Source organism: Oryctolagus cuniculus, chromosome 15 (genome assembly GCF_964237555.1).
Source record: "Oryctolagus cuniculus chromosome 15, mOryCun1.1, whole genome shotgun sequence".
Classification (NCBI taxonomy): Eukaryota; Metazoa; Chordata; class Mammalia; order Lagomorpha; family Leporidae; genus Oryctolagus; species Oryctolagus cuniculus.
The window spans coordinates 17,210,717-17,232,669 of NC_091446.1; the positions used below are offsets into that span (position 1 = coordinate 17,210,717).

Consider the following 21,953-nt stretch of genomic DNA (forward strand, 5'->3'; position numbering starts at 1 on the left):
GGATCCACTCCTTGTTCCGGCCACTAACTCGGCGTGTGACATTGGGCAGTGTCCTTTCGGCATCTCTGGGCCTGTTTCCTTTCCTGAGAACAGGCTGTGTCTACAGAGGTCTAAATTCACTTCTAGCCCTGATGTCCCAAGACCGCAGGAAGCACACGTAACAGGAGCCTCCATCTTTAGGATGGGGCTGGAGGCAGGGAGAAGCTTCTGGCAAATGTTAAACCATCTCTCTACCATGAGAGGATGAGGTATTTTCACAGATGATAACTCAAGATGGGCTTTCACGGAAGTAAATTATTTTGTGATATGTACACCCATATGCACCAGAGGCATAGCTCATTAAATAATATATAGTCAATTACAGCAAGCTACAAAATGAGGGAGCAGTTTGCCTGAAATGTGACACAATGCATTTTAAGGTTTTTCTACTAAGGAAAATTAATTTACAATTTTTAGAAATTGTGAGTAACATGGAAGCAAAACATATTAATGGATAACATTTTATGATACTTAAATAAAAAATACATGAATTTGTTTCCTGCTTTGCATAATTCTACCTGTCATGAATTCATTATAAAAATATGACTTCCATTAATAATTTCAAAAATATGAAGTCCAGCTCATGATACAAATATAGGGAAGGGAATATTCTAATAAGACTGGGTTATCTTCTCAAGAGGTTAATTTATAAATTCCAGTTTTAGAGCTCACAAAATCCTAAGAAAGTGCATTAAAAATATATGTAGACACACGCTTTATGCTGTAGTCTCTTAGTAATAAAAACAAATGTTTTCTATGTCAAACCCACACTCTTTCAAAGCCGCAGATATATGGATTAAATTTAATTTCAGCCTAAATTCATTTCCCCTCTAGGATTACAATCAGCCAGCCCAAACAAAGTTCTGTAACATTGGAGCAGAATGCAACTTTCCAACAAGCATAAGCCCCCTGCGGGTGGTGTGGGCGGGGGTGGAAGAGTCTCAAAACCAGGGAGTTTTCCAATTTTCTCCTCTCCAGCTCATCCCCCTACCTGTACTTCACTGATGTTGCTCGGACCACATTTTTAGTCTCTCCCAAAGCCTGGTGATTGTGTCCTGCCAACTGGAGCCCACAAGGCTAGATTCTGACCCAGTACCACAGAGGGAATTCATAAAATTTCCAGGTAGATTACAATCACTGAGGTCCAACAGCAGAAAACCAGTTATCTTTTAGATATAAACCATATCCAAAAGGATTCCAAAAAATAAAAAGAAAAAAGAAAGAGAAACTGACAGACCAGGCCAGGGGTCTTCCAAGGAGTGGCTTCTCCACAGCCCCCCAATGAAGGCAGTGGAGTCTTGGGGAGGTTACTTACAACAATGTGAGCTGGCGACGGCGAGCGGGCGTCCTTGAGAGCCTGTCTACTCTGCAGGCCCCCTGCCTGGACATCCAGCAAGGGCCATTTCATCTGCAGGTACTGTGGGGAGAAAACAGAGAGACGATGGAAAACAATGAATGCAGAACAGAAACCCGGAACAGCTTGCCCACCGAACAGCGGATGCACCAGTCACAGCCCGAAAACTCAGAGGCATGCAAGTAGTAACACGAGGGAAACCATGCCATACCGATAGGTTCTTCCCTAGGGTTCAAGTTCAATAGGCCCATACAAGGGCACTTCAAAAACACTCGTGAAAAATGGAATTCAAAGATCAGCTTATTCTGGTGCAAAAACATTTGGAATCCATGCACATGAGGGGGTCTTCAAAAAGTTCAAGGGAAATGAGTATAATGAAAAACAAAAACAGATATCAAATTTTTTTGGACCAAAATGAACTTTCAATTATATTTTTCCTTGAACTTTTGAAGTACCCTTGTATACAGAACGTGGATGTCACTAGCACCCATACTTCTGTTTTTGCATTCAAACTACAGCGTGGCTTCAGATAAAATGATTGCAGTAATATAACTTTATTCAGGGGGAGCAGGGAGGGGGTGGGAGCACAGAGCTATCCCATATAGAGAAAGCCAACACGAATTGCAAGCCAGAAGTATCCTAGGAGACCATCAATTCCAAATCTAGTCTTTCAAGGATTTTCATTTTTATTTATTTACTTATCAGACACAGATTGAGAAAGAGAAACACACTGATTTCCCATCCTTAGTTCATCCCCTCCATGCACACAATGCCTGGGACTGGACCAAGCCAAAGTCAGGAGTTGAAAACGCAATCAAGGTCTCCCAATAGGTAGCAAGAGCTCAACTACTTGAATAATCACTGCTGCATTAACAGGAAGCAGAAATCAAGAGCTGGAGCAAGGAATTCAACTCAGGTACCCCAAGGCAGGACAGATGTGTTTTAACTCATGTCTTAACTACTCAGCTAAATGCCACTCTGCCACGCCTTCATCCTCACCCATCACCCTCACTTTAAACAAAGTGAGTACGTACATACCACACTGTGTATAGTGAGGTGAGCACAGAACCCCTAACTCCAATCAAGAAACTTGTAAACAGAGGCACAGCCAGAGCCCAGTGCCATTTGTATGTTCATCTCTAAAGATCAGAAAAATTCTTAGGTATGCACAAGTTTGCCACAGGGATAAAAATAAAGGTAAAAGGCAACTATGTCTCTCTCAGCCTTCTCTGAGATAGGAAATGAATTCATGCGATAAGGCTGCTACTTCTGCCGAAAGTGATTCATCGGCTTTCAGGGGGATTTGAAAAATCCATTGGTTCAACCTGCCACTTTGCAGAAAAGGGAGACTGAGGCACAGTGGCTCACCTAGTCACAGAGATAAGTAAAGCCAGGCTTTCACCTTCATTAGGAACATTTTAACAGTTTCACTCAAAAAAATTTCAGGCAACCAAACAATGCTCATCCGAACATCAATGCAAGCCTTCAAATCTCAAAAGCCAACTGATTGATGAATGCATCCATCAATCACTGGAGGAAATATGAGAAAATCATTTCGATCATTTCAGAGAACCAAAGCAAAATGAATGCTAAACTTGATATTAATTCTACTGAAAATGTCACTCAATGAACAAAAGACTTACTTTGCCTTGTGTACAGTCTTCTTGCTAATAAGCGTTATAGAGATGGAAAGATGCCTGCCCTTGAGAAGCTTATGTGTGGGAGAGTACACACATGCGCACGCACACACACACACACACAAAAACTGAAACAGGGGACAGCAAAGATAAACAGAGACCCAGGGATTCATGCCAGGCAATGACAAGAAAGAGGACTGAATTTCTGAGAAAACAAACTGGGAAAGGCTGTACAGAATAAGTCTTGATAAGTCAGGAAGATTTTAGTAGGAAGAACAAAAGACCAAAAAGAAGGGTCTTCACAAATCCCTTGAGAGACAGAAGAGTCCAAGCCATCCACAGTCAGATGAGACCACGAGCTCCTCCAAGATACAGCTGTTCAGTGAATTCATTAACTCGGTTATCCCCAAAGCTGGAACGTCCCAGCCAGGAGCCACCTGCCAAAGTGCACAGTGGACTTTTCCAGAAGCCTGCTTACTAGTTCTGGCTCTGTTGATGATGCCACAAGACCTTGTCTTCAAATCCCTTTGCTTCTAAGCATTTCCAGTTTTCCATCTGCGAATTGAGGGAGCTGTCCCACCTGGGATGGGGGTGCAGGTAGAGGTCTGCCCCCAACGTGTAAGGAATCCCAGGGTTCCAGGCCCCCAGACCTGTGAAGGAACCACTCGGTCATTGTCACAGCCAGATCATCTTCAAATGCCTGCTCTGGGGGCAATATACCCCAATTTGAAGTCAACGTTTTCAAGGTCTCTCTCAACCCTATAACCCATGCCAGAGGGCTCTGGAGATGCGTTCTGCCCTGTCTTGCCCTGATTTCTTCCCATTCTCACTTGCCACATAAACATATGGGCTGCATTGGTCAAAACCATTCAATAGAGTCATATCCTTGAGGTCAACCAAAATGGATACCTGCCAACAACACTACACTCACCTCTCTATCTCACAAAGACTTGGGAACAAAACTGCTGAGCTGAGGGGACCCACAATGGTACTGCACGCTGCCCTCAGTGGGGGGGAGTCAGACTAGTGAACAAGTTTCCATCTTTAGCCATCTGTAAACTGACTGGATTGCACCCAAAAACCAGCTCCACAGAACTAAGACATTTAAGCTTTGCTAAAGGTCACAGACCTGCCCTCAGGACCCCACCCAAGAACTGTCATGCCCATAATGCAATATTAATTCAGAGACTTATAATTCTTACTTTACATAAAAGCTTCATTGTGTGCCACATCCAATCTCCGTAGGCTACCTGCACCACATATTTTTATGGGCCTACATTTCAGCGCTGCAAGCCTACAATACACATAATTTTCAATTATGTTAGGGCAGCCCAGGATCACTGCCTATATAACATTACTGGTAGGAGGAAATGAGACTCGGCCCCACTGCCCAGAGAGAGCTAACTGAATCCAGATGGCGGAAGAAGACAGCCCCGGCCTGGCCGACTCGCAGGGACTCCGCAGTGACAGCCCAAACTCTCCTTCCCCGTGCAATTTGATGCCACGGAACGGCTGGGTACTCCCAAATCCGTGCCTGCCCCTCGATTCCTAAGTGGCGTCGTGGCTCACGAGACTTTTTGGAGAAACAAGTACTCCATGAAGATTGTTTCAAGGAAGTGATTAACTGCTTTCTGCAAGTGATGGGTTTCCCAGCTTCCTACATCGACGGTTGGCCCTCATGAATGGGAAAATAAATAAATAAAGGGGAGAAAAAGGAAATTGGGTACTATTACAGCCCAGAGGAAAATCTTTTCCTTCCTGGAGACATTAAGCAGCGAGAAATTCTCTTCGGTTGGGTCCTCACGGAAGACCTGAACGAGGCCGCATCTCAAGTTGACAAAAGGGCTGGAGCACGCCGCTCCGTGTTCCCAACAGTTCAACCTCGGTATCACACCCTTCTGAGGAAGGCGGGAGGTTCCCACCGTCCCACTACAACAACCACACAGGACTCCAGCTCTCTTCCTCTTGGGCTGCTCGACATGCAAATTATGAATTGCCTAGAAAAACATTAAACTTTTCAACAAGCTGCAATCAAACAGGGCTGTGGGGATTCCCGCATTGAAAACCGTTGAAATGGAGTCTCCTTGATTTGTATTCTAATAAAAAAGCAAGACCACAGTGGTACGAGCATTGTCATCGTTTGTTTAATAATAATGTTCTGATCACAGCACATGAGGGTTTCTCTCCCAATCATATTTTATGACACGTCTCGACCTGTGGGCAAAGCCTCGAAATGTATACAACACTCCTGGCCTGAAAGAACCCCAAGCAGCTGCAAGACCTGCTACATCGTCAGCTAAGAGAAAAAGGTGAGCGTCGCTGATTTCCTCTCCTTCCATTTCCCCCAGTGACAAGGAAGAAGTCAAGGCCAACGGAGAGGACCTTGCAAATCCGAAGGCTCCTTCAGGACAGCTTGGGCAGCGGTCAGCACCTCCCTCAGTGGGTCCTGAGTCAGCCTGCTCTGCACATCCACGCTGAGCTGCCACGGCTGAGCCTGCCCCCTTCGGGCTCCTGCTGAGGGCTGTGCGCAGGAGACAGTGATGATGGTGATGATGATGATGATGATGATGATGATGATGCAGCTGCTGCCACCACTGCTGCTACTGCTACCACTGCCACCGGAGCTTCCAGGAAGCTTCATATCCTTGATAAAACGCCCACGTGGCGCCCAGCATGTCCTCTCGTTCATTGCAGCCACAGATGGGCAGGCGAGGGGGGTTTGTCCTTTGTGTGCTCAGGGCAAGGCTGGCACACTTGTCCTGTGAAGCGCCAGTGAGCAAGTGCCACAGACTTTCTCGGTCCTCATCCCTCTATTCTGCTGTTGTGAACCCAAAGGCAGCTGCAGCCAGTACACGCACACGTGTGTTGTGGCTTCATAGCAGTAGGACCTCGATGGTGAAGACTGAAATCTCAATTTCACACAACTTTCCTGTGCCACGAAAGATCATCTTCCCTTGATTTTTTTCCCAAACTTTTAAAAGTAATAACAGTCAATCCTCTATCTCATGGGCCACACGAACAGGTGGCAAGCCTGTTCTGGCTTGTGGGCCCTGATGAGCCACCCCAGGATCAGGGAACGGAAGGCTAAAAGCCTGTAAAATCACACCAGCTAGGACGTCCAGACAGCCCAACACACTCGAGCAGGAAGGTGTGTTCAGTGGTTCCGAAGCATCGCCGTGGATCGCATCACCACTCAAGCGTTGGGGGAAGAGCTTGGTAAGAATCCAACCCTTTGGCGGAGACTTCCAGTCACAAGGTCTAACCGCCAGACCACAATCTCACCGAAATAACTACCCCTTCTTTCCAAAATGGAAGTTCTAGAAACCCCTGAGCAATTCTGACTGGAAAAGGTTCACGTGGTCAAAAGTCCCCACCACTTCCCAGGCGGCAGTGGCGATGCGTCAGGCGGCAGCGGATCACCCCCAAGGGAACACTGGGCACCCCTCTGCAGGTCCGGGTGCTCCAGCGTCAATTCTCCAGGGACAGACGATCCTCTCCCCAGAGCTCTCCCTCAGGTACAACTGTCACGGAGCACACAGCAGGAAGGAGCTCTGCCCACCACCGAGATGGCATCAGCTCGGGGCACAGAGCAGAGCTCACGGTGAGAAGAGAGGCGGTTTTGGAACAGACGTTCAATGGAGATGAAACTGGTTTCTTCCAGAAAATGAGGTCTCACAGAAAGGCCACCAGGGACAGCAAGCTCTTATTTAACCAAGGGACAAACAGCAATGAAAAACACAAAAGCTACTCTGACCAGGGTGCTTTATCCTAGAAAAATTCACTTTGTAGGAACCCAGACTCAGATGCCCACCTCAGGATGGATTTCCTGATCTGCTGGTGCCAGGAGTCTGTAGCTGGTGCCCTTCCTTTAACACAGAAAGGCAACGTTCTACCCATATACCCAAACCCAAGGATGCGGCCTGCCACGCCCATCATGTGCCAACACACTGTTCCTGCAAGGTGGCTGGTTCCTCCTCCTCCCACTGCAGCCTCCCCGGGAGCCATTCAGACCAGCTCCCCTACAACTGTGCACAACACAGGAGGGGTTAGAAGCATGAGAAGGACTTTTTAAACCATGAACCATACAAAGAAAGGGCCACCAGGATCCATGCACTGTAAAGAGGAAAATTCCAGAAAACAAGGAAGCCCCAGCATCCAACTCTGCAGCAGATGCACAGTTCAGGAGCTAGTGCTGTGAGGCAGACACGCAGACACACACACACACACACACACACACGCTTGCGCGCGCACACATCTAAAGAACAAGCCTCACTCTCTCTCTCTGCACTTACCTCATTTCTCAGGAGTGATGGAAAAGTCAACCCATCTCCTATAAACAAGTTTTGCCCTAGGAGTCAGGGAATCCCAATTTATCCAGAATGGTAAAAATGTAAGGAGCTGTGATTAACCTCACATCCTGAACTGCTCTCTCCACCAGTTTTCCAAGTTAGCACTGATCAAATAACCCAGCACTGAAACGGTGCAGGGCTATTCCAGAAGCCACTCCGAATTTCTGCAGGACTCCCAGAGTGTCAGAACCCATTCCCATGGACCAAATTTCCTGCAGGTGCCCAAGAAAAACTCCACACAGAGCGAAGGCTTTATGGAGCAGGCAACTGGCACAGCAGTTAAGACATACTCCACGTCACAATGCCTGGGTTCAAGTCCTGGCTCCTCTACTTGTAAATTCAGCTTTCTGCTAACGTACTTGGCTCAAGTACTTGGGTTCTGCCACCCTTGAGGGGAACCAGGATTGAGTTCCAGGCTTCAGGTGTTCATCTCACCCTGTCCTGGCTACTTTGGGCATTTGGGAAACAAACCAGCAGAACAGAGATCTGTGTTTTTTTCCGTCTCTCTCCCTGACTTTCAAAAAAAGAAGAAAGAAAAGGAAACAGAAACAGGTAAAAAAAAAAAAATTTGCTTATAAAGCATGACTGCACAGAAAAAGACATCCAGGAATGTGTGCTTTCTTGTTGCCAGGATTCAGCCAACAAAAATACAGTATAGTTACCTAGCAAAAGACCACAGAAGGCTGTGTACGCTGTGAACTTAAGGGAAAAAAAGCCATAGAAGATAATTCAGTTAAGACATTAGGGCTGATGTCACTTGCAACCCCATCATCTCATACTGTAGTGCCATTTTGTATTCTAGTTGCTCAACTTCCAATCCAGCTCCCTGCTAATGTGCCTGGGAAAGCAGCAGAAGATGGCCCAAGTATTTGGGCCCCTGCACCCACATGGGAAGCCTGGATGAACCTCCTGGCTCCAGTCTGCCTAGCTCAGGACTGATCAGTGGTTGACCATTCTACCTCCTGGGACGATGAACAAAATTAGATTATCTTCCCCTAAGACATTTTTTCTTCCAGAGCCACTGAGGCCACTCACTGGAAGAAGAAAACAAAGTGTAACAACCAAATAACTGACAAACAAACAAAATCCAATAACCAAAATGGGATCCATTGTTCTCTTCCTCTGCCAGCCACTGATCAGTCTCAAGCTACTTTTGTATTTGCCAGGCCGGTGGCCTTGCAGGGACGATGGCCACGAAATACAGTGACACGTGGATGCCTACACCACAGTGAATTTTACCCAGCCCTGCCTCTCACATCCAAGCCCTCCTAGACCCTTCCCAATCACTCTTCAGTGGACAGCTATACGTTCCTGAGAACAGCACAGGAGAGGAGGAAAGAGTCGGAACCTACTTCCCAGGCCCACTCTGCCACTAACTGGCTAAGTCAATTCACTTCTGCACTGGGCAACCTGTAGCAGGAAATTGGAGGACTTGACCTAAAAACTTCCTTCGTATGCTAACAGGTGGATTCCTACAGCATTTGCTCATCAGCATACGCTCATTGTCAAGGGTGGCCAGATAGTCCAAGGCCTGGAAAAGTCATCTAAGACCCAGTTCATGGGAAGAGGATGGCAAAGGGACTAATGAAAAATGAATTGATGATGACATCAGGGTCTTCCAGGCCTCAACCCTCGCTGAGTTAATTAGAGACTTTTTCCACTCCCACTTTGGATCTGATTTTTGACTCTCTTAGACCTGCAAATTGGTTGTCGTGATGTCCCTTTTACATGGTCAAGGTTGAGCATCTCCAAACCTACCTTAGAACAGAAGTGAGGCAGAGAACAATTCAGTGACTGAGTCGCACGACGGTAACCAGGGATTGTGAACTAGAGGGCAGAGGCTCGGATACGCCCAGGCAGAACTCTCGAGCCCACATCCACCCGAGTCTTCCCCTTCACTACGTGAGAACTGAAAGGATGGAGTCACATGGGCAACGGGTACAGAAGTAGCAGGGAAGTCTCCAGAAGAGGGCAAAGAAGATTCTAGACACACAAGAAACGGCCAGCAGGGCCAGCGCCATGGCTCACTAGGCTAATCCTCCGCCTGTGGTGCTGGCACTCTGGGTTCTAATCCCAGCTGGGGCACTGGTTCTGTCCCGGTTGCTCCTCTTCCAGGCCAGCTCTCTGCTATGGCCCAGGAAGGCAGTGGAGGATGGCCCAAGTGCTTGGGCCCTGCACCCGCATGGGAGACCAGGAGGAAGCACCCGGCTCCTGGCTTCGTATCAGCGCAGTGCCAGCCGTGGCAGCCATTAGGGGGGTGAGCCAACGGAAGAAGACCTGTCTGTCTCTCTCTCTCTCTCTCTCTCTCTCTCTCGCTGTCTAACTCTGCCTGTCAAAAAACAAACAAACAAACAAACAAACAAAAACAACAAAAAACATAACAAAACAAAAAAGAAATGGCCAGCCACCCAGTAAGGGATCGATCGGAAATCAGCCTCAGAGATAATCTCACTCCACCACAGCCCAAAGCTGTCCAGGCCTAAACATCTCAGCGCCTTCAGGAAGGCCCAACCATAGCTGTTACAGCATTTGGGGAGTGAACCAACAAATAAATGGGATATTTCTCTGTCTGTCTCTGTCTCTCTACCTCCCCTTCTCTCCCACCCAAATAATTTAAAAAAAAAAAATTGATAGTCAAACACTGCAGGTTAAGCTACCACGTGTGATGCCAGCATCCCATATGAGAGTTCCGGTTCAAGACCCAGCTACTCTACTTCCAATCTAGCTTCCTGCTAACATGCCTGGAAAGTAGATGATGACCCAAGCACTTGGGTCCCTACGACCTATACAACGGACCTGAATAGAGTTCTAGGCTGCTAGTTTTGGCCTGGTCCAACCCCAGCTACTGCAGACATTTGGGGAGTAAACCAGCAGATGGAAGATCTCTCTTTCTCCCCCCCCCCCCCCCCCCCAGATAAATAAATCTTAAAAAGGGAGTGGAGGAGAGCCCTTGCCTTCACATCTTGCCCAAACAGGTCACTGGCTCTGTAAGCCTAAAGACGCAGCCACAGCTCATGCCCTACCCATGGTCCCCAGCTGGTGACTGATCAGTAGCGAGTGCTTTTTTGCAAGTCACTGTAGGAACCTCCCCTGAAGGGGAAGACCAGACACCAGCTACCTTTAGGAGGAAACCATTTACAATCTTACATTTTAAAATCAGTCTTGGGGTCTCCACAATTTAATGCTGCTGCTAGTAAAAAGGCCAGTCCATGTAATAGGAACATTTTGTTACCGCCTGCTCAGGATCCAAGCATCTGCCGCCAGGGGCATCACTGCGAGCTCAGGGAGCCTTCTGGGAGAAGAGGGCACTAAGCTGCATCTGAGCGCTGGGTCCGTGAAACTCGGCACATCCATGAACGGAATACTATTCAGTGATAGACAGATGCGGTCCCAGCACACGCTGCACCCCAATACACACAGCCTTCCAAAGGCCGCACTCTGCACGCGTGGGAACCTTATACACCCAGGAGCAGCAAATCCACAGATAGAGAGAGCAGCTAAGTGAGGGCCAGGGGCTGGTGGGGAAGCAGAGTGGGCAGTGACTGCTAGCGGATAGAAGGCTTCTTCACAGGGTGATGGAACCATTCTGGAAACTGGGGCCAGAGCTGTGGCACAGTGGGCTAAGCCACAGCCTGTGACACTAGCGTCCCATAGGAGCACTGATTCCAGTCCCAGCTGTTCCACGTCCAATCCAGCTCCCTGCTAATGCCCCCTGGGAAAGCAGCAGAAGATAGCCCTGGTGCCTGGGTCCCTGCCATCCAGGACCAAGTTCCAAGCTCCTTGTTTCGGCCTGCCTGAGCCTGGCCATTGCAGCCACTTGGGGAGTGAACAGTGGATGGAAGATCTCGCTGTCTCCCCCTCTCCCTCTGTAACTCTGCCTTTCAAATACATAAATCTTTTCTTTTAATGTTGTGGAAACAGTCGTGATGCTTCTACAACTTCGTGAACAGACTAAAAACCACTGAACTGTACCCTTTCAAGGAGTACATGCCGTGGTATATGAATTGTATCTCAATTACAACCAAAAATTACCTTAACAAAGAAAATGAAGGCACCAGGTGATTGGTGGTTATCACGTGCACTTGAGAGAGAGGAGGAAGCAAAGACACACGGTCCCAGAGACACTTGCGTCACCCCTGTCGTCGTAAGGGATAAAAGAACAGACGACAGGTGCACCTGTTACAGCTCCTCAGGAAACAAGGAAGCCCCAGATGTGTTTGGGTTGGTGCTGGTTCTCAGGGAGGAACAGCTACCGAGGCCTGGGAACTCCGAGCCCTCATGAGACAGCACCTCGGACGGCCAGTGCCAATGGGCACACGTGAGCAGTGGGACGGAAGCGTGCGGCAATGGTCTCAAGGCACGGGGCTACCGCAAGCAGAGCCCACCAGGCGGGCCTTAGCCCCTCCAGCCCTGTACCCTGCACGGTCCCTGACCTCAGCGGGACCATGTTTCTCCATGTATAACATGGGCATGAAATCCCTCACTGCCAAGTCCCCTGACCGGCTTCCGCGCCATTTACACAACTTCAAAGGCCAAACCGTGAAAATGACATAAGGGAAAAGAGTTATACAAGGCCCAGGGTGGTTAGGATTCACTTTTTCTTCCTCTGAGGACATAGCGGACTTAGACGCCAGAAACTTGAGGTCTACATGGAAACTGTTAGTGATGCAGCCACCAGACGCCCTCAGAGGGGCACAGAGCCAGCGAGGCTCGGGGTCCGGGTGACCCGGGGGAGTTGTTTCAAGGCATGAATCACCAGCGAGAAATTGTAAAACCTCGTTCCCTCTCCGCCCTGGGCGCTCTCAGGCCTTGCACATTTCTGAGTAAGCGTCCGCTTTGCCTCCTCCTATCCCACAACGACAGAAGACACAGCGGTCACAGAGCAATCAATCAACCCGCTTGCATCCGTCGGCGCTGGAGGCGAAGGCGAGACAGCCTGGGCGCACGACCTCCGACTCCCACGACAACCACGACCTGCCCTGCCGCTTCTCTTTACTTCTTCCCCACCCTCAACACACATGAGAGAGAGAGAGAGAGAGAGAGAGAGAGAGAGAGAGAGAGAGATATCTGTGGCGCCAGCAAGGTCTCCAGCTCCACGTTTTTGTTGTCAAATTCTAGCTGGGACAAGCACACAGCCATGCTTTGCAACGCTACACCCAGGAAGCTGAAGGGTCAGCGGCCCCTCTGGTTCTAGGGGAAAAACAAACCCTGGAGCCCTCAGGGGTGGGGGGTGGGGTTTGCATGAGGCTGACCTCGCGAGGCCCCCGGCGCTGCCCCCACACACGAGGCTGCCCAGCCGCCACCAGCCGTGGCCTGCCACTCAAATATCATCTTGCTGTAACAAATTACTCCTAACCCCGGATTACGGCTCTGTCCAAATCCCTCCTAGAGAGCGCGGACATAAACATCCTCTCGCAGGACTCTGCCCCTGGTGGTAATCCCTGTCTCTATTTGCTTCTCCTACAAGCCTTCCTCGCGGAGGTCCCTGCAGCCACTCCACGTTCCTTTCAGACAGGAGCTGAATGTCTCAATTGTCCCTGAGGCACAGAAGTCAGGGGAGGCTCACACAATAGTCCCCTCTACCAGACTCCACTGCCCTAATCCTAGGCACTCAAGGAAGTCCACACCCCAAATTCCTCTGGAGCATGCAGCACAGGGATGTGGCCACAGCTGGGCTGCCCGGGGCCCCAGACCGGCCCGAGGGGCAGCATCACATTTAGGGGAAGCTTTAACGGGGCGAGGAGGGATGGGGAAATAGGAGAGGGACGAAGAGCTAAAAGGCTGCAGGTGTGAGACAATGCCTCCGACCCCAGCTTGTGGGGTAAAATATCTACCAAGAGATATTTCAAGCACAGAAACCTCAACTGCAGAAGGACACAGTTCTGTCCACTTCCAAAGCCTCCCCGAAACACGGGAGTATTCGGGGCACTTGGGCTAGGGTGGGCTGCTTTGTTGTTCTAATTGTTTGCCACTGACTAAGGCAAGCAGCACGGAGCGGAACGATGGACGTTAGAGCAGACATGGACCCAGGGCTGTATTCAGCCAGGCTTTCCCCGCAGAGCGCGAACATGCCTCACAGCGTGGCCTCCAACATGATGCAGCCCAGGAGAGACACAGAAATACTCCCATCCAAACCCACACCAAATCCAGTTCCTGCCTCAAAAACCAAACTGAGTGAGCATCTGACACAGCGGTGAAGTCGCTGGTTGGAGTCCCAGCTCCACTCCCTCTTCCAGCTTCCTGCTGGTGAATACCCTGGGAGGCAGCAGGCAACGGCTCAAGCACTTGAGTCCTTGCCACCCGTGCAGGAGTGGTACTGAGCTGGACTGAGCTCCGGCCTTTGGCTTCAGCCTGGCCCAGTCTTGGCTGATGTGGGCATTTGGGGAGTGAAGCAGTGAATGGCAGCTCTCTTGCATGGGCCTGTCTCTCTCTCTCTCTCTGCCTCTCAAATACAAAAGCAAAAATTTACAAAGCAAAAAGGAATAATCAGCTGAAGAACCGGCGTCAGTCAACACAGCTAACTCACTCTGCGGCGAGCCCCACCTCAGCTTTCTCATCCACAGGCCCGAGCTGACCACACTCCGTTCTCCGGATGGAACCAACTCATTCTCTGCTTCTGTGGTTTCAGTCTTTAAAAGAACTTGGCACGGGGAAGCAGCAGTCCCAATCTGAAGCTAACCACTTAGCTCATTAGTATTTCATCTGGACAGGCAAAATCAATTCCAACAGCATCAAGTTTGGTTATTCCACTCCCCACTCCCCCCCGCCCCCCACGGGCTGCACTATTAATAGCAAGGAAGTTTCCCAGGCTTCGGTTTATTTGTAATCCCAACCAGCCCTGACCACAGGACCTGGCCATCTCCATGTCCACAGCTCCTGGGGACTTGCGAAACAGCATTTCAGGGCTTGGTTTTTTGACAGCATTGAAAAATGTGCAGTGGAGACTGCACTTAGAGGAGGAAGAGGAGGAGGAATGATTCCAGCCGAAGAGGGCCTGATCCCAGGAAAGTGCTAGGAAGCCGAGGGCAAGGACCAAGTCCTGTCTCTCCATCCACTTGACCAGAAGTCTGAGCTAACCCCACGGCCAGAGGGCACCACCTTCCCTCTCCCCACTGTGAGGTCAGCTGGCAGAAAGTTCTAGAAGCGGCAGCTAGGCTAAAAATAAACAGAAAATTTCACTAATTCTGGCCCAAGCGGTCCAGCAGAATGCTTAAAAGCACAGGCTTGGGGTGAGAATGCCTGGGTTCGAGGCCAGGATGTGCAGCTCAGCACCTCTAGGGCCTGGGACAAATGGCTTGGTCTGCAAAGTTGAGGATAAAGTCATGGGATAACATCAACAGTCTTCCCCGATTCGGTGAGGGCTCCAGCCAGTGCTCACCAGGCCCCACAGTGTACAAGGGAGAAGGCTTACTGGGTTTATGACAGAGAGCAAGCAGTCTCCTTGCAGGGCGTGCAGGGGTGAAGGGAGCAGCATGTGATTCGCGCTAGGTAAATGCGGTGAGTCAACACAGAGGCGCCTGGGCCAGGCACCTGGTCGATAGGCTCACTGATAACGGCCGCCATCGCTGCCGGCACGCACTCTAGAAAGCGAGCAGGCATCCGTCCAGGTGTGTCCAGCACGTCCCTCCTCGTCTCGCCACGGACCCTGGCAAGAGGCTTGGTCACTCTCACTGTCTAACGTTCCCCAGGCACCAGAATGCAGGGAGCCACTCTAATGCGGGCTCTGCGTGGAGGATGGCACCTGGGGTTCGGCCCTTACCGGTGCGGGGGATGTGAGGTTATCCCAACCAAAAGGTCTTCCGGGTTCAGCCCAACTCCCTCCACAGGCTCGGAGGCACCCAGCAGACCCCATGCTGGTGAACAGAGGGAAACACCAACTGGGCCTCATCGAGTGACGGCCTGGGCTCTGACTTTCGGGCCACGGTGCCCAGGCCCCTGCCTGGGAGCCCTCTTCTCCTCATGGCAATGTCTCCTTGCTCCTTTTCCTGGGGATCACTGGGCCGCACTGTGTTCACTGAACTCAGAGCAGCGAAACAAGAGACCTGGAGACCGCCCACCTTCAGAGGCAGCTCCGACCTGCTCTCCAACGCCATTCACTGGCAGAATACTTCTTGAATATCTAGTACGTGCTTAGTGCTGACATCTCAAAGAGTGGTGTCCCTTTGGAGAGCACCCGGAAGCAGAGTGTCCACAGGCAGGCCAGCCTGGGACCTGACCTCACCTCTCTGAGCCTCAGTTTCCCCATCTGCCGAATGGGAGTGCAAACCCAGAGCCAGCTCCCAGCATTCTAGTGAGGATCAGATGCTTGGCACACAGCCTGGCCTATGGCAAATGCTCAGTAAATGCTAGCTATTATATTATTAGGTGGCTATTATATTGCTATTAATATAATCAGTATCATCCCAATAAAACCCTTTGAGATACTGCAAGATTATAAATCATCCAAAAAGCAAATCCCCAGATACGTGTTATTATCCAACACTTAGAGGAAAACGGACCCTGTGGGCTGAGTGAAAACGAGTGACCAAATGTAATTAGCCAGCCTTGCCTCCCCACGTGGTGGCGCATCCTACACCCAACGTCCCCATCCCCCACCCATCCCCCAGCCTCTGGGTAAAGTGGAATTTTCCTGTCAACTCCATTTGGCTCCTCCCAGGCACACAGAAGCTGACCTGCAGGCCGCATGTTCTAAGTCACTGCCTCTGCCCTCTCCAACCGGCCCTCAAAGAGGTTTTCTAAATGCTCGCAAGCCCAGCTGAATTCTGATTCTTGCCCTCACACTCCGCACACAGCAGACATGCAAGGCACGAGCAGGCACGTGGAGGCACAGGTCGGCCCAGGGAGGAGGCAGCCACAACGCACTGGGGGAAACCCTGGGGCAGCTGCACCCGGGCTACCAGGAAGCCACACGAAATCGTCATCCAAACAAGGCTTGCAGTGTGTGCAAAATAAAATTGAGAAGCAAAAAGATCGTGAAGAAAACCAGCCACTCTCAGGCCATGTGTCGGTGGTTTTTGGTCCCTCCCTCATCCTTTCTTCAGAGATGCCAGTAAGATTGAAAAACCCAGCCCATTAAAAAGCTTGCCTAAAGAAAGGGTACACAGTTGAGAAAGAGAAACTCGAAGAACGCCCAGTGTCCCCGGCTTAACCGCTGTGAGGCACTCAAACGCGGTGAGCCACATGGCACCCAGCTCGGGACGAGCGCCAGCCCCTGCCCCTGCTTCAGTGCAGAGCCCGGTGTGGGTTTCCTCCTGCACTGGCCACCTGATGGCAGAAGTCCAGGCTGGAAGGGTGCCATGAGATACAGAAATGCCCAGGGCAAATGCCTTGGGGGAGTTTAGTGTTAAAAGAAGAAGAATAGGGCCAGCCCTGGTGTTTGAATCCGGACCACCGACTACTTCCTGTGAGACCCCAAGTGGCTGCCCTAACCTCCCTCTTCCGTACAAAGGGGAGATGGCAGCTCTTCCCATAGGTCATGCCAAGTCCTGGTTACAAGGAGCAACTTTCAAAGTGCTCACGCATGCCAGCTCCCGTGAGCGACCACTGCTGTCACTGAGATCCGCATCGCAGGCAATCCGGGCAATGACATCAGGAAATGCTTTTTCTGCTGTCGTCACTGTCATCCAATGACGTAGTCTTCAGAAATTCGTTTTCCGGGAGGTAGACATGGAAAGGGAAGCGTGTGGCAGGGCGAAGAGAACGATCAAGTCGTGGGACCCTCTCCTACTTGCAGTCTGCCTGTGGGACGGCCCTGGGACATCTCCCCCATCTCCCAGGAAACTGAGCTAGGACAGAGCCCTGACAACCAGCCCAGGGTCACGGGATGCGGAAGTGATGGTTACGCGGGCAGACACACGTCTCGCTGTGCCCCTGCACCAAGCATGAGCCGTCTCCTTAAGCTTCATTTCACATCCGACAAATACTGAGGCCAGCTCCTTGCTGGGCACCGGGAGTCCCTGGGCCTGGGTGAAGAGTCCCAGCTCTCACCCAGCTTGCAGTGTGACGTGGGCAGAGATCTGGCGTCCCTGCTCTCAGCTCTTCTGGGACAGAGGCCCCTCATCTCGTCCTCCTCGTAGCATAGAGGGGAGCAGTCCCTTACACAACACCCAGCTGGCAGCCCCCAGCGGAGCCTCAGGATTCAACCAACGATGGCTCCCTTCCCTCTGTCCCCCAGAGGCCACGCCCCACCCACCTCCCAAACAAGCCTTGGTTAGCACATGCATAAAATAAAGATAATAATAATACCCCTTGGGAGGGCTGTGGTGAGAACTAAGGGAGGTGAAGCATTTGAAAAGCACTTAGACTGTAAAGTGCTGTAGAAACAGAAGCTATCATTAGGACAGGAATGAGTCCCGCCTCCGCACGCGGCAGCTCCCTGCCACCGGGTACTCGCTTCGGGCGCCATTTGGGCAACACGTGCTCCATCGGGTGGCCCTCCAGGTGGGAAGAAGGGTACAGAAGGGAGCCAAGCCTACGGGTGCTCGGTTCCATGTACTGAGTCCAAGCACGCCCAGAGACAGGGGTGGTCCCTGTCTGCTTCCAAGATGCTCCTCAGCCCCCTACCCTTGGACGTGGAGGCCACTGTGCCTGTCTTCCAGGCCCACACGGGTCAAAGAAGCATTCCCAGGCCCCTGCAGTAGGCCTGGCCCCTTTGGGGAAATGGGGACCCAACGGTGAACAGCGAGGCCTCACCACCACCCTCAATCCCTTCATTACCTCCAGCCCCAGAAGACATGGTAATTAAAACACAACACAGTGCAAAAGAGCTTCCCCTCGGGCCACAGACGTTCCTAAGACTTTAAGAGGCACCCATGCGCTCCCCGCCTATTATCCCTGCTTCTAAAGAAGGTCAAAGGTGACATTTCAGGGCACCACTAGCTCAAAGGTCACACCCGAGACGCCAGCAGAGAAAGTCTGGGCTGTCAGGTGTTTAATGTAAGGTGAACCTGCCTCCCTCCAAGTCATCCTCCACGAAGCTGTCGGACAAATAAGGCGATGGTTTACTTTTCATTAGGAGGCAGGTGTGGAGCCTGGCTGAAATCCACATAAAAAGACACTGGCCACCCATGTGAGCACATGCACACCTGGAAAAAAGAAATCAATGCATCTAAAAACACTCGTCCATTTACTGCTTTAAAAAAGGAAGACGGAAGCACCCTCAGTGAGGCCTTTCTCTGGGCAGCGCCATTACACAGTCCTTGTCTTGGTACTTCGTGCCGTCAGAAGCATTCATTTAAAGTCTAATTTTTAAATATATTTTCCGGTAAACTCTCGGAGGGCCACAATGTGTGGAGGGTATAAGAGAGGCAAGGCGCAACTGAGACTGGTGACATCTGGCAGGCCAGCGGGGTGTGCTGGGGGTGCAGCAAGGGCTCACCCTCTGGTCACCACCACCACTGTACCTGCTTCCTCACAAGGGCTCATGGGCCTCAGGGGAGCCTCTCTAACCAGAACTCCGGTTTGGCCTTACAGCATTTACCACCATGAATCCCTGCCTCACCCCAGGCCCTGTGGGAACATGGGGTTAAAAGACCCTGCTCTTGCACCACAGTGTGTCCAACACGATGCCTTCACATTGCCTGACCACAATCAAAAGCCCCCGATGCTACTGTCCCTTGTGCGGCCAGAATGAGGACTCATCAGCATGCCCTGCTGCCACCAAATGTGTCAACCAGGACAGGTGCAATTGCGCATGCTGGATCTACTTCCCCAGGAGCCTGCAGGGAGTCATCCCTCCCTCATGTGTCCCCTCCCCCCCACCGCACGCCCCGGATGCCACCCTCCCCCCATGGCAGCATCCTTCCCTTCCTGGCTCTCACGGCTGCCTCCCAGACCGTATCCATCCTCTTCACCTGGCACTGCAGCTGGTAGATACATGGGTGCACAAGACATGCACAGGGACAATCAGACACCAGAGAGAGGGAGTCCCAAACAGATGATGCAACCAAAGGACCGGGGACAAATCCTTCAGGAACTACTCAGTCTCCGGCCAGAGGCCCTTTTCACTCATCCTGGATGCCACCATGTCACAGGCCTGAGAAGACACGCCCCTGTCCGTCCAAGCCAGGAGGACACAAAGAATGCAGCGGAGAACAGGGCCACGTACCCCAGAGGCTGCTTAGAGTGGTCTTTATTGGGCATCTACTATTGCCAGGCACTGATAATACAAACATTGTTGTTTCTTCAAGGGTCCGTAGGGATGGACTCCGGGGTGGGTGGTCACATTACTGGGTGTCTCTTAGTAGCTGCTCTGTCCCCAACCCTGCCCCCATTCCACACTGGGCACCAGAACCACACACGGACTTGGGCTGCCCGACACTGCTTCACTCGGCTCTCCATCTCTGCAAAGATGGGCTGTAAAGACCAAGGGCCTACACTCTGACCTTTCTGGGCCTCGGTTTTCTCACCTGTAAAATGAATATAAACACCACTCTGTTTGCACAGCTGCTGTGCGGAACCCCCGAGACCCAATTAACAGGCCAAGCGCGGGCTTCGACAGCGAGTGGGTTCTCCTGGCCTTTCTCTGGGAAATAAGGTGACCAGCACAGGAAGGCTTGAACGTCCCCAGAACTGCATACCTCTGCTGGGAGACTCTCTGTGCCAGGCGCGCATGCTCCACACAGGGTGGAAGGCAGGAAGTCTTCGGTGACCAGAAAGGAGGCCTCCAGAGAGTCAGCCCTCCTTCCCCGACCCCGGTCCCCACCTCCATGACGATGGGAGGAGTCCAAAGACAGCTCTGCCCCTGCTCCTTCTCAATCAGACTCGCGCCTGGGGGAGCAGAGCGGTCCCCCAAGAACCTGCATCTCAAGGCGTCTCTGTTGCTGCCGGGAAGCTGACAAAAGAGACAGCGCAGGCAGCTGTAAAGCAGGTCCGAGAGCAAGCGCCGACACGGGGTGGCCCGCGCCTGCTGCACCCGTGGGCAATCGCTCCACTTTCCCGTGGATGAACTGGGCTAGGACTGCTCCTACCTACCACGCAGGCTCCTTCACTGGAGCAGGTGCCCCTGGCTCAAGGAGGAAATCAGCAGGGAGCTCTCAGGCCCTGCCCCAGCTCCTGCTGCTCCGAGGGTCTGCAAAGTCTTATGCACAAACGCCAGGCTCCCCTTGAGACATCGTTCACCAGAGTGCACATCTATCATTTTCCGGCCTCACGGCAGACCAAGATTTTAGGATTACTGGCTGCTCTGTGTTTATAAGACACACAGAGGGAAAGGGAGTTCGCTGTACAAAAATCCCCCGCTCTGCTTGCCAGGGGCTCTTTGCAAACTGCAGATAAGCCTCGAGAAGTGGCCAGTCCTCCGGGTTCCTGAGCCCCAGGGCAGAGACACTGCCGTGTGTGCAGGACCGCCAGGCAGCACAGGCTGCCGGGGGCTCCCAGGGGTCCTCCTGAGTGGGAGGCTGTCGGGACCCGGCGAGCAGCAGTGGCGTTAGGGGGACAACCACTTCTGAGGAGCGGCGTTGCAGACAGCAGGTGCAGATCATGCTGCCCCTAAGCAGATGGTAAATCGGGGCTTTCCCTTCCAGAGGACACAGGCCCCCTGCATTTCGTCTCCTGCCTCTCCACCACGAGGCACACAAAATAACCCCCTGGCAGCTCTGGACTCGATCCTAGTCTCTGTCAGTGGGGATGAAGAAGGGGCAGAGGGCCACAGAGCTGCCCCCTGCGCCTCCTGGCTCTGCCCGAGTTCCAGGGCACCCGCATGAGACCTACAGGAGTCAATCTGGAACACTCTACCCTCCCCCGCCAAGTCAAGCACAACTGGGGCCCCAGGACACAGGCTTCCTAGCATCAACAAATTTAGCAGAATTTCAACTGAAAGCAAATACACAAAGCACAGCCTGCCCTGGCAGGATGCATTTACCACTGCAGCACCTGCAGAAGCCCCTGCCTGACCCCAAATGCCCCGGACCCCCAGGTGAAGAGACCCCTGTTCTGCCACCTGTGTCGCACCCTGCACAGTCCTAGGCACACGACACAACACCGACTGTTCCCCCCACGCTTTTGCCAGTTGTGTTTTTTACAAAGAAAGCCCACTGGGCAGAAAGCTGTGCCTGGCGCAAGGCAGGAAGCGCAGACAGGGCCCTGTGCTCGCCTGTTCGGGTTCGCGCTAATAATAAATAATAATACTCTGCACTTCTCTGGTGCCTTTCATCTGAGGATTTCAAAGTGCTCTGCAAACATTAACTAATTATTCCTTGCAGAATCCTGGAGAGATGACACAGGAAAGGGACTGACACGACCTGAACGGCCAAAAAAGAAAAAAAAAAAAATCCAGAATTTCTACCATTCGGGGATTCCAAGCTCTCCCGGGGCGGACGTCCCTCAGGAGGGCAGCAGGGAGAAATGTGCTCATTTCAGGACCAGGGCTGAGGACCAGGCTTCCTGAGTTCCCACAGCAACGGACTCAAACCAATGTTCCCAGTGCCACGCAGGCACTCCAAGCTGGAAGCATCCTCAGCCTTGAAACGAAGCATTGCGAAACTCCCAGCAGTGGCAATCTGGTCCCAGCAGGTGCGACACCTGAAATACGTGGGTCCCGGTAGAAGACCCTGCTTTGCCACGGGCTGGGGCATG

At 51.6% G+C, this 21,953-nt stretch overlaps 1 protein-coding gene across 50 annotated transcripts in view; it reads right to left on the bottom strand.

The window, feature by feature from the left end:
• Positions 1–21,953, bottom strand: part of TCF7L2 (transcription factor 7 like 2) — a 197,427-nt gene that overhangs the window by 119,756 nt on the left and 55,718 nt on the right. For all 50 annotated transcript variants that reach the window (XM_070057216.1, XM_051823622.2, XM_051823639.2 and 47 more), the window contains one exon: positions 1,355–1,456. In XM_070057216.1, coding sequence (XP_069913317.1) covers positions 1,355–1,456 — 102 coding nt within the window. The remainder of the gene's footprint in view (positions 1–1,354; positions 1,457–21,953) is intronic.